This window comes from Heterodontus francisci, chromosome 26, assembly GCF_036365525.1.
Source record: "Heterodontus francisci isolate sHetFra1 chromosome 26, sHetFra1.hap1, whole genome shotgun sequence".
Taxonomy (NCBI): Eukaryota; Metazoa; Chordata; class Chondrichthyes; order Heterodontiformes; family Heterodontidae; genus Heterodontus; species Heterodontus francisci.
In genome coordinates this window covers 16,302,167-16,315,476 of record NC_090396.1, presented here as the reverse complement: position 1 = coordinate 16,315,476, position 13,310 = coordinate 16,302,167, and the positions used below count along the sequence as shown (strand labels likewise).

The window sequence follows — 13,310 nt, the reverse complement described above, 5'->3', positions numbered from 1 at the left end:
GTAGGGAGAGAGCTGAGTGTGAGCTGGGTGATGGGGAGGGAGGTGAGTGTGAACTGGGGGTGAGGTTTAGGCTGACTGTGAAGTAGGGGATAGGGAGGAAGGTGAGTGTGAGCTGAGGGATGGGGAGGAAATGAGTGTGAGGTGGGGATGGGGAGGAAGGTGAGTGTGAGCTGGAGGATGGGAAGGGAGGTGAGTGTGAGGTGAGGAGGGAGGCGAGTGTGAGTGGGAGGTAGGGAGAGAGCTGAGTGTGAGTTGGATGGTGGGTGGGAGGTGATTGTGACCTGGGAGGTGGGGAGGGAGCTAAGTGGGAGGTGGGGAGGGAGGTGAGTGTGAGGTGAGGAGGGAGGCATGTGTGAGCTGGGAGGTGGAGAGGGAGGTGAGTGTGAACAGAGATGTGAAGTGTGAGCTGTGTTGTTTAAATCCTGTGTGTGACCTGCTCACTGTCTAGTCCAGGTAATGATTGTTTCACTTTGTGCTCAGGTGTGCAGATGGTCCCCAGCTACTCGATGGGTATGTACAGTGTCTGACATTCTGTTCCTATTGTCTGTGTGAATTCTTTGGGTTTAAATCCTTAATTCAATAACCTCCCCACACTGTTGGAATGCAGTCTGGCTTGACAGGGTCTATGGAAATCACATGATATTGTAGGCAAGCAATAACCCAATCCCATAGTCTAATATGCCCAGGATCTACACTTGCATGCAGCTTTGTCCCCCAGCTTTCTTTGCTTCTCACTTTGGTCATTTCCTCTGGGTGATGACTTAGATGCCATAAAGGACGCCCACTACCCGCAGACCTCCACACAACAACCTACATTTATATAGTACGTTTAAAGTAGTAGAATGCCTTAAGGAGCTACATTGCAGTGTTCTCAAATAGAAAGTCACACTGAAACAAAAGAGGAGACATAAGGACAGGTGACCCACAGCTTGGCCAGAGAAGTAGGTTTTAGATGCGTCTTTAAAGAGGAGGAGAGAGATAGAGAGTAGAGCGGGGGCAACATTTAGGGAGGGAATTACACAGTTTAGGGCCTAGGCACCTGAAGTATGACTGCCAATAATGAAGTGGGGATATGCAAGAGGCCAAAAATGGAGGAGTGCAGAGACGTTGGAGGGTTGTAGCACTGCAGGAGATAGGGAGGGGAGGAGCCATGGAGGGACTTGAAAACAAGGATGAGAATTTTAAAGTGGAGACATTAATATAATTGGTTCTGCCCCAGGTGCTGTGTGTCACTGTTAAACTATATCTACACAGACATGTGGAAAAGGAGGGCACGTGATTCAAGGCTGAACTGCAGACCACTGCTTCTGATGTCTTTGGGCTTGTCTGAATGTCCCCAGTGATTTAGAAATTTGGACATTTTCACTCCCACTCGGAGTGTTTGTCTAGATCAAAGGTTCTCAAACTGGGGTCTGCGGACCCCCTGAGTCTACAGAGACTTTCCAGGGAGTCCGTGATACGGGGCCAGCGCACAGCTGGGCGACATGGCCAACCTCCCAGGGAGCCACGGTCAAAGCAAGTGAGTGAGCAGCAGCGGAGGCATGATCTGCTCCCCCCACCCTGCTGTGCTCCTTCTCTCTCCCTGCTCCTGCTCTCTTCAGGCTTCTGCTTTCTCTGTGTTCTGCTCTCCACATGCTTTTGCTGTTGCGGTGATGTGCTTCCCCATTGTTCCTGCTCCTCCCATGCTCCTCCAGTACTTACTCTGAGTTCTGCTGTCCCCGGGTTCCTGTCAAGGATAGACAAACTCTGCAGTGAGAAGCAGACGCTCCCATCTCACTGATATCTGTAAGTAAATACTTGTTTTTTTAAAAGCATTATTGAAACATTCTACTTGCAACACTTTCATATTCTGAATATTATATATAATTTAGCTGGGGTCAGGGGCACGGGGTCCTTGATTACTAATCCATTTGAAAAGGGGTCCTTCAAGCAAAAAAGTTTGAGAACACCGAGGTCTCGGTGTTGCTCCCTGTCTGTATATCTAATTCCAGAGGCCTCCTTAGACACTCGGAGATATTTTCTGAGTAAATGCTGGTGACTGGAGAGCCTCGCCCACCATGGTTGTATTTCAGAAATGATGGGTGCACTCAGAACATTACCCCCACCATTTTGCTCTGAGATCTAAGCATGTACTGGGGAGTAATTCCTGTAAATCCATCTCCAGTAGCCTTGAACCTACCAGGCCATGTCTCCTGCTGTTTCTGCCCCTCCTCCATCAAAATAACTAGCATCAACAGACTTGATGTGTTACCTGCACTGCAGAGTTTGCTGAGAGACATTGCTATACTTAATGTCACTGGAACACTGCTGGCCCCCTCTGGAACTTTAACATCAGCTTCAAATGGTAGGAATTAGCATGATGTAAAAGTGAAATAAAAAATTCTGTCTGTTTAACAACTGCTTAAGCAAAACAAAAGTGTTAACTTGTTGACTAGCATCAGGAATATTTACTCTCATCAGCAGGTTCAGCAGTGTGAGCAAAAGTTAACATGCACTATATTAACACCATTACAGTCCACACTGCGTTCCTGCGAAGGCAATTTGCTCTTTATAGGTGATGGACAGTAAAATCAGCTGAGTGAAGCTGCTTGAAGTCTCCGTCAGCTGTTAAAAACTACAGAAGGCAGTCCAGACTTCGGGCAGCTTCAATCACTTTCCTGGAATTAAAATCTGTAATTTATTCTGAGGCAGGCTCAATAATAGTGTAAATAGATCACCACAAATATTCAACAGTGCCACTGCAATGTTAAATTATCTGCAATATCCAGAACCTTAATATCTCATAATCACCACCTTTCTAATTGGCTTCAGTGGAAATCGCAAATGGTTAAACACCATTTGCCTGATGTAAGTGGCTGTCTGTGATAAGTGTGAACTGTGGAAACACACGTAGCACAAGTACTCTCACACTCAGAAGCATGCAAGGGTTAAGCATGCAAATTGGAATTTTACACTCAGAACAGCTGAGCTGTGATTGTAGGGTAAACCCTTCAGCACTGAGCTATACAACACATCAGCTGCATTTAAACAACCCAGGTTCCCCTATAGTTGGATCAGCACAATTGCACCGATGTTGGCCAAAGATGTTAAATACTATGCAAAATGTAATAGTTCATTCACAGCCTCGTGATCATATGAAATACTTGCTCCCTAAACATGATACTATCAAATTTGTCTCAAGTTCATGTGAGGAACCTTTAAAGGTTGCTGCACTGTGGTTCCAGCATCACCCAAGGGGTTATTGTAGGAGAGTCACCCTTTTCATTTCATCAGCGAACAGCTGAGACACTGTGGGTTGATCAGAATGGATCACCTCCAGGACTCAAACATTAGAGTAGCAGAGCCAGCTGATATAGAGAAACTGCTAGTTTCAGGTCCTTTCCCCTAGAATCTTACAACACAGCAGGCCATTCAGCCCATCATTCCTGTGCCAGCGCTTTTGAAAGAAATATCCAATTAGTCCCACTCTCTTGCTCTTTCCGCATAGCCCTGCAAATTTTTCCTTTTCAAGTATTCATCCATTCACTTTTGATATTACTATTGAATCTGCTTTGAAATGCTTGCAGTGTTAGAGGATGCTGAATGAATAAGAAAGATAAATTACTTATTTACAAACGTGCAACCTCTGCACCCCATGTTCCTAGCCACATGTCCCTGCGCTCTCCAGGGGTACTATTTTGGGATGGGAGGGAGCATTAGGAGGTTGGTTAAGTTTGGTTTAGCTTCAGGCCAGAAAGAACTGAGGCAACAGTACCAGTCCTGGTGATTTTATATATCTAATTAGTTGGACAGCACGTTTGACTTCATATTTGCCTGTGTATGTTCAACACATGGTTTCCCCAGAATCTGTCAAGCAAAGACACACTTCAATAAGGTGGGACGATGCATTTCAAAAATGGAGAAGACTGCTCCGGATAGGTAATCATTCTTTTTCTCTCTTGTTCAGGTGTTCCAGCAATGCCACAGATGCCGACTGTACCTGCTTATCAGACTATGCCTTTAATGCCAGCAATGCAACAAATGCCGGCAATGCAGCAAATGCCGGCAATGCAACAAATGCCGGCAATGCAACAAATGCCGGTAATGCAACAAATGCCAGCAATGCAACAAATGCCGGCAATGCAACAAATGCCGGCAATGCAACAAATGCCGGCAATGCAAAGCGTTCCTATGATGCAACCAATGGCACCATCTATGCCAGGTAACTGTGTTACAGTGTACCTCTCTTCCTCTCAATCACATATTTTCCAGTCTCCCTCTATCCTATCATTACTACTATAGTCAGTGCTCCTCTGTAAATTCCACAGTTGTTCTTCAAATGCTGCAAATACACTCTTCCTGCTGTCTGCATCCCCACTAAGTTGAAATTGAGATGTCACTGGTCTAGAAATTCAATGCCTCAGTGTCTGTTTTCCAGGCACTAAATATGTGTCATGTTTCCTATAGAGTGGGCAGGAAACATGCACTCGTAATGAGCCAGAAGAGCGCTGCCCACCATATTGGTATCGGGCAAAAAAGAGGTGTCCAGGGCCCAGGCCTGAAACCAGTGTTAGTCTCTTTTCATATGCAAATAAGGGCTCCAGATTTCTACCACCCTAGTGTTTCCTAATTTCACTCCTGAAATTTTTAGACTTTTCCCCCTAGTCTGAGACTACCCAACCAGTGGAAATAGTTTATCTTTATTTACCCTATCCGTTCCCCTAAATATCTTGAAAACTTTTATCAAATTACCCCTAAATTCCAGGGAATACAACCCTAGTTTGATTAATCTCTCCTTGTAGTCCAGGTATCACTCTAATAAATCTATGCTGCACTCCCTCCAAGGCCATTATATCCTTCCTAAGGTTGGTGCCCAGAACTGTTCGCAGTACTCCAAGTGTGGTCTAACCAGGGCTTTGTTTGCTGAAACATGACTTCTACCCGCTTGTATTTTAGTCCTTTTGATATAAAGGCCAGCATTCCATTAGCCTTTTTGATTATTTTCTGTACCTGTTCATAACATCTTAATAACTTATGTAGCTGGACCACCAAGTCATAGAATCATAGAATGCTTACAGTACAGAAGGTGGCCATTCGGCCTGTCGTGTCTGTGCTGGCTCTCTGCAAGAGCAACACACCTAGTCCTACTCCCCAGCCTTTTCCCCATAGCCCTGCAAATATTTTCTCTTCGGATATTTTTTATTCATTCATGGGATTTGGGCGTCACTGCCCATCCCTAATTGCCCTTGGGAAGGTGGTGGTGAGATATTTATCCAATTCTCTTTTGAAGGCCTCGATTGAATCTGCCTCCACCACATTCTCAGGCAGTGCTTTCCAGATCCTAACCACTGTGTAAAAAACATTTTTCCTCATGTTGCATCTAGTTCTGGATCTTTCGGCCAGTGGGAACAGTTTTCCCCTATCAACTCTGTCCAGACCTCTCATGGTGGTCTCTTTAGCCCTCTAGCTTTTCACCATTTAGAAAGTACTCTGTTTTATCCTTTTTAGGTCCCAAATGGATGACCTCACATGTGCCTACATTGAAATCCATTTGCCACAGTTTTGCCTACTCACTTAATCTATCAATATCTCTAATTTTCTGCTTCCATCTACACTACTTGCAATGCCTCCTATCTCTGTGTCATTGGCAAACTTGGATATGTGGCTTTCTATCCCATCATCTAAGTCATTAACAAATATAGTGAATAGTTGAGGCCCCAACACAGATCCTTATGGGAACCACTAGTCACATCCTACCAACTGGAGTACCTGCCCATTAACCCTACTCTCTGTCTCCTGCTGCTCAGCCAATTTCCTAATCAGGTTAATAATCTGCCTTCAATTCCATGAGCTTCAACTTTAACAGTCTCTCATGAGGGACTTTATTAAATGCCTTCTGGAAGTCCATATAAATAACATCCATAAACATTTCCCTCTCCATTACTTTAGTCACGTCTTCAAAAAATTCAATCAGGTTCCTCAAGCATGACCTACCCTTTACAAATCCATGCTGGTTCTCTCTGATCAGTTGAAAATTTTCAAGCTGTTCAGTCACCCTGTTCTTAATTATACATTCTAGTTATTTCACGACAACAGATGGTAGGCTAACTGGTCCATAATTCCCTGGTTTCCCTCTTTCACGTTTCTTAAATAGCAGAATGACATGCGCAATCTTCCAAAGTAAAGGAACAGTCCCTGAATTGAGAGAACTTTATAGTTAGGGCATCTACATCTTTTGAAGTCCGGGAATGGAAACCATCTGGTCCTGGGGATCTGTCACTCTTTAGTGCCAATATTTTCTTCAGTGCTGTTACTTTGCTTAAGTTAATTTTGGTAAGTCTCTGTGCCTGTACACTGTTAGGTTTCTTGGGATGTCTGACATGCTGACCTCTTCCTCTACTACAGATTCTGACATGTTTCTCCTAGCTCATTGTCCCAGTGTGACTGGGCCCTGGACCCAGCCTGCTGTACTATCCCTATTTCTCTGTGCCAATTTTAATGCACACCATTGCGACCCCATCATTCTGCCATGATTCAGACTCTTAGTCTTTAGTGTCTTTGCTTTCACTATCCTTCTGGCCCTGATATATGGTACTAAATATTTCTATCCAGTTCTGAATTTACTGCTTGACAAGGGATTGCCAGTGCCCTGCTATCTTGCATTCTCTACATCTTGATCTTTAACCATTTGCCTGCCTCTCTCTCTTCTACTTTCAGTTTCTTTCTTTCCCTGGGATTAATCTCTTGCTCATTTCTACTTTCAACTGTTCCTTTTCTCTTCCTTTCTCTCCCAGTTTGCATCTCTCTCGCCGTCTCTCACTCGCTGTCGGTCCTCCAACAATCCCCAAGTTATTAAAAAGCAAAGCTTGGTCCTACCTAATCACTGCTTTTTGATTCACTACAACTTCTCTTCTACTCTTTTCAACCTTGGTGCTATGGATGAAATGGGGGCTTTGACCTTCTACCTAATTTTAAAACTATGTTTTACAGAGTCTCCCTCAGTTCCATAAACTTGACTTCTGTATAGATGATTGAGAGGTAATCCAATCAAGTTAATTAAAATATTAAAAGGATTCGATAGGGTAGATAATAGAAAACCTATTTTCTCTGTACAAAGGGACAAAATCTTAAAATTACAGCTCGGCCATTCAGGAGGGAAATCAGGAAGCTCTTTGTTTTTGCACAATAGGAGGTAGTGGCAATCTGGAACTATATCCCCAAAAGACTATGGATGCTGGGAAGCAATTGGAGCTTTCAAGACTGAGATTGAGAAAAAAAATTGTTAGGTGAGGGGATCAAGGAAGTTAAGGCAGGTACATAAAGGTACAGATCTGTCATTATCTTATTGAAAGGTGAAACAGGCTGCAGGGGATGTGGTTGGTAATATTGTGCTACAAGGTATCTCTCCATGTTTTACTAATTTCCAATGGATCGTTCATCTCTGATCATGGCCCTTTCTCTACAGCGATGATGGTGCCACAGACAAGTGTGCCTCAGATGGCATCTATGCATCAGAGATCCGAATACCCAAGATCTCATGTCTCACAGCCTGAAAGTCGAACTAACTCCTCACAGCTAGCAGCTCAGCAGCAGACATTCATCAACCAGCAGGCACTCCTATTGGTGAGTGTACATGTTACTCTTAGACCATACTTACTAACAGTGATACCAGTGATACAGAGTGAAATGTATAGGATCAATGGCCTTATGAATCAAGAGATGTATGAAAAAGGAACTGTAATACTATAATAATATTAGTCTGTAATACAGACTAATACAGCCTAATAGATCCATGCACAGCAAATCTATTTGGTTGCTTCCCCCATGTCAATGAGTATAGGCAATCCTCGATGTAGCACTGAGCCATTCAGATCTGAAAGGTCCAAGATTAAGAACATAATAACATAAGAAATAGTAGCAGCAGTAGGCCATACAGTCTCTTGAGCCTGCTTTGCCATTCAATAAGATCATGGCTGATCTACTACCTCAACTCCACTTTGCTGCCCTATCCCCATATCCCTTGATTCCCTTAGTGTCCAAAAATCTATCGATCTCAATATTGAATATACTCAACTACTGAACATATACTCAACTAGCTTTCTGGAGTAGAAAATTCCAAAGATTCACAAAACCCTTTCATTGAATAAATTTCTCCTCATCCCAGTCCAAAATAGCTGACCCCTTATTCTGAGACTATGACCCCTCGTTCTAGATTCTCCAGCCAGAGGAAACAGCCTCTACCCTGTCAAGCTCTCTAAGAATGTTATACATTTCATTCTTCTAAACTCCAGAGAGTATAGACACATTCTACTCAATGCCAGGAATCAATCTAGTGATAATTTTGATCAAATCTGTTTCAGTATTGCTTTAAGGGACGTATCTGAAACAGCTGTCCATCACCAGACAGGATGTGATGTACAGACCCATGTGACCTCTATGCACTTGCTGCGAGCAGCCAGAGGAACAACAATGTAAAGCATCTTCCCAGTATCGCTGTGAAAGTTCGTATCTTCAATAAAAGAACCTTCCTTTTGGATTCACTGATCTTGTCTGCATGATTGGTGGGTTCACGTTATAACACAAAATGCAACAAACTATTCAAATCTTCCCTCTACATTGAATAAAAGCAGAGAAAGCTGAAAATACTCAGTGGGTCAGGCAGCACCTGTGAAGAGAGAAACAGAGTTAATGGGCTGAATTTTACACCACCCCAAAGAGTGGGATGGTAGTGGGGGATGGCGTAAAATGGAGTGGAAGGCTCCAGGAGATCCACTTAATGGCCACTTAAGGGCCTTTGCCCACCTCCATGTGTATTTTACACGTGGCAAGAAGGCGTCCTAGACCCGAGAGAAGCCGCCTGACAAAAGCAGGCGGCTCTCGAACATCCCGAGGGGGCGACCCTCATGATTGGGCACCCTGTGCTGAATAGCGGGCCGCCCCCACCATCCCAACCACCCCACACACACCCCCATCCCCGCAACCGACCACCCTTGCCTCGCCGGGGCTCAACTGATTACCCCCGGCGAGGCAGCCAAAACCTACCTGCCTTCCAGGCTCCCCGGCATCTTTACTTCTAGCTGCGCTGTAGTCCTAGCAGTGGCCACTGCTTCCGGTGGCGCTACTGGGTCTAGGAGCTGCCGGCCCGCTGATTGGAACAATTGAAGCCCTAGGAACAACAAAATACGGGTCGGATCCCCAGGCGAGGCGGAAGCGGGTTCGCCACCGACTTTGTAGTCGGTGGCCGGCTCCCATCTGCCTATGGTTAAATCCCGGCCAATGTTTCAGATTGATGACCTTTCATCAAAACCCCTTTAAGAAGAAAATCTCTGCTCCTCTGCTCAAAGCAAAGCCTGAAAAGGGACTTAAACCCTGGACTGATAGATTAAAAGTCTTATGAGTTATCAACTAAGCTATCCAGGCTCTAGCCCTAATCTGGGCTGAATTAGTTGATGTCAGCCAGGACAGGTATAGGTGTGCTACAATTGGCCTCCATGCCTCTGGGAAAAATCATCCAGGATTCCTATTCTGTTCACATGAGTGTGCGCATGTGTGAACATCATAAAACCATACAGCACAGGAGCAGGCCATTTGCCCTATCATACTTGTGCTGGCTCTTTGAAAGTGTTATCCAATTAGTCCCATTCCCCTGCAAACTTTTACCCTTCAAGTATTTATCCAATTCCCTTTTGAAAGTTACTGTTGAATCTGCTTCCACCACCCTTTCAGGTAGTGCATTCCAGATCACATCAACTCGCTATGTAAAAAGAATTCTCATCTCCTCACTGGCTGTTTTACCAATTAACTTAAATCTGTGTCCTCTGGTTATTGTAAAAGCAAAATACTGCGGATGCTGGAAATCTGAAACAAAAACAAGAAATGCTGGATTCACTCAGCAGGTCTGGCAGCATCTGTGGAAAGAGAAGCAGAGTTAACGTTTCGGGTCAGTGACCCTTCAGCGGGTAAGAGGCCAGGGTGAGGGGTCCAGGTAGAGGGAGAATGCTGGAGGTGGGTGAATGGGTCTGCTGGTCGGGGGGAGGACTCCTGGTCAAAGAAGTGAGCCCGGAGGCGGAGGCGACGGAAGAAGAGCTCAACGTCATGCCGAGCGCGAAATTCATTGAGGTGGGGGCGTAAGGGGATAAAACTGAGTCCTTTGCTGAGTACAGAACGCTCAGCATCAGAGAGGGGGAGGTCAGAGGGTATAGTGAATACACGGCAAGGGGTCAGATCAGAAGGGGTGGGGTCAGAGGGAAGTGAAGCGGAAGGAGGATCTGGAGGGGCATTAGTCCCCATCAGCTGCTGGAGCTTGCGTTCCTTAACACCTGAAAGGAAGAAAAAAAGTTTTTTGTTAATGCGTCGGATGAGACGTAAGATGAGATGAAACTGCGGAGTAGAACAGATTTGAGATAAGGTGAGACGGTGCTGCTGGAGAGAGAGGTCCAGTGTGTGCATATGGCGGCGCATAGCACTGAGTGTAGATCTCAGGATGCGGCGAGAGTAGCAGTCCGAGGAACGTTGTATTTCTCGGAGATACCTGTGATCCTGGGTGGTTTCAAAACATGATGGGTGAAACTGCAGTTGGAATCCACGTGGAATCAGTCGGAGCCGGAGACAGTCACTGAGGAAGGAGATGTGGCTGTGAAAACGAGTTTTGGTAGATACCTTATCAAACACCAGGAGGGAAATAGAAAGCAATGAAGGTGAACAAGGTAAAAGAAGGGTCACTGACCCGAAACGTTAACTCTGCTTCTCTTTCCACAGATGCTGCCAGACCTGCTGAGTGAATCCAGCTTTTCTTGTTTTTGTTTCCTCTGGTTATTGCCTGCCTGTGGAAACAGTTTCTCCTTACTAGTTTTTTTTATTCGTTTGTGGGTGTCACTGACTTGGCCAGCATTTATTGCCCATCCCTAATTGCCCCTGAACTTAGTGTCTTGCTAGGCTATTTCAGAGGGCATTTAAGAGTCAGCCACATTTCTGTGGGTCTGGAGTCACATGTAGGCCAGACCAGGTAAGGGCAGCAGATTTCCTTGACTAAAGGACATTAGTGAACCAGATGGGTTTTGACAACAATTGACAATGGTTTCACGGTCACCATTATCCTAGCTTTTAATTCCAGATTTATTAATTGAATTCAAATTTCACCATCTGCCATGGTGGGATTTGAACTCATGCCCCCAGAGCATTAGCCTGGGCTCTGGATTACTAGTCCAGTGATGCTGTCCAGCTAAAGGATGCCAACTATGTCAGAGATGAAAAACTCAAATACAGAGGAGACATTCCAAGTTTGATGGAGAAATGCTTTCCTTGCAAAAATAAGCCAGCTGAGTTGTCAAAATATTTTGAAGATGTGATATCCCTGGGTTACAAAGACAGACCCCAGTACCAGACACTGAGAGATGTCCTCAAGCAAGGACTTAAATCTATAGGCTGCATAGATGATGGTGTTTTGGTTTCAGGAGCATCTTCCAATGGTGAGGTCCCAACAACGTCCAAACAACAGAAATGGCGTGCTTCAAAGCTGAATGATGATCTTGAGGGCAACAGCTCAGATTCTGATTTAAAAGATGGTCCATTACCACTATGCCATCACCATCTTGTATACCATCAGTCTATCAAACCCCTTCATAATTTTGAACATCTCTATTAAACCTCCCCTTTAACATTTTCTGCTCCAAGGAGGACAATCCCAGATTCTCTAGTTTCTGCAAATAACTGAAGTCCTTCATCCTTGTTATCATTCTGGTAACTCTCCACTGCACTCTCTCCAAGGCCTTGGTATCCTTGTTAGATGAGGACAGACTGGAGTTCAGCAGTCCTCCTCATGTAGTCGAATAACTTGTCAACGCAGGTGCATGACTTCAGTTTGATCCTGAGTTGACCTTCAAACTCAACATCCTAATCACCACTGAGACTGCCTATTCCCAACTCTGTGACACTGTGCACCTCCACTCCTACCTCTCGCTCATTACTGCTGAAACCCATATACAATTCTTTACCACTTATGGACCTGATCATACCAACTCATCCCTTTGTGGCCTCCCTAGTCCCACTCTTCACAAATTACACCTCATGTAAGACTCTGCTGCCTAGCTCCTATCCTGCACTAAGTCCCATTTCCCCATTGCCTTTGTCCTCACCAACCTTTGCAGGATCCCCAGTCTGCAAGACAAGATCTTTATTTACAAATCCTTCCATGGCCTCATCTCTCCCTTACTTGATACCCCCTTTAGCCCTATGTTCCTGCACTTGCCGCCTACTCCTGTGGATCAGGTCTCCTTTGCACCTCCCTCCACACCTTCATTGGCAGCAGAACCTTCAGTGAGCTTGACTCCACAGTCTGGAACTCTCTCCAAAAGCACTCTTCCCCCACCACCGCCACCCCCACCCCTCTCCTTTCCTTTAAAACACCTTCTTAAACTCCACCTCTTTGATCTTACCTTCCATCAACATCTCTAATTCTTCTCCCAGTGCTGCTCAGTGTCCAATTTTTTTATTATTATTTACCTCCTTGAAGCACTTTAGGATGTTGAAGTTACTTTGTAAGTGCAAGTATTTCATGTGAAGTCTACTGATGGGTTTCAGTGCCTGTCAGACATCAGCCTGAACACAAAACTCCCGTTTACAACTGGATATTCTCCAGCTCTGTAAGATAAAGCTCAGGTAAAGGTCAATATTCTGCTAGGCACTCCTGTTGTGGAGTCATTTACCTATTAATTCCCAGTGATAAGTAACATAAATCTGATAGAAAGTATTTTCTTTCCCCAGGCCCAGCAGATGACTATTCAGGCCATGTCAATAAGTCAGCAACAACAGCAGGAGCGACAAAAGAGACAGCAGGAGCCGCAGCAGGAGCGACAAGAGAAGAGACAGCAGGAGCGACAAGAGAAGAGACAGCAGGAGCGACAGCAGGTCTCTGATATTCCAAAAGCCACAACTCCACCAAAAACCAACACTAAACCCATTCTGCCTGCTCCACCCCAACAACCAAAAAAGCCCAGAGTGAACAAGGAGCCTATCGTTAATAAAGAACCCAAAGAGCCAGAAGTGCCTTCAAGGGACACGGTATTTATTTTTAATCATCCTATTCTACCTACAGTGCTTACTCCTTTTTCTGAGGGAGCAGGACAGCCAGGTTTGGACCTCAACTTGACTTGCTGTTTAGCTCAAGAACTAAAATAACCAGAACTGGGTCTGAATCTGGGTTTTTCCTTAATCTTAAAGAGATGGGTCAGCTGGGGCTGGACCTAACCTCAGCCTGTCTTCCTCCATTAGCTGAGGGAGTAGGAGGGCCAACTGTCCTACTTTCTGTCAAGTAGGTCTAGATGTTAATGGGC

General features: G+C 45.0%; 1 protein-coding gene across 1 annotated transcript in view; it reads left to right on the top strand.

Annotated features, from left to right (window-relative positions):
* myo15b (myosin XVB) overlaps positions 1-13,310 on the top strand; it is a 183,697-nt gene that overhangs the window by 62,714 nt on the left and 107,673 nt on the right. Inside the window, exons 11-14 of the mRNA XM_068058629.1 lie at positions 481-510; positions 3,947-4,201; positions 7,445-7,602; positions 12,742-13,038. Coding sequence (XP_067914730.1) covers positions 481-510; positions 3,947-4,201; positions 7,445-7,602; positions 12,742-13,038 — 740 coding nt within the window. The remainder of the gene's footprint in view (positions 1-480; positions 511-3,946; positions 4,202-7,444; positions 7,603-12,741; positions 13,039-13,310) is intronic.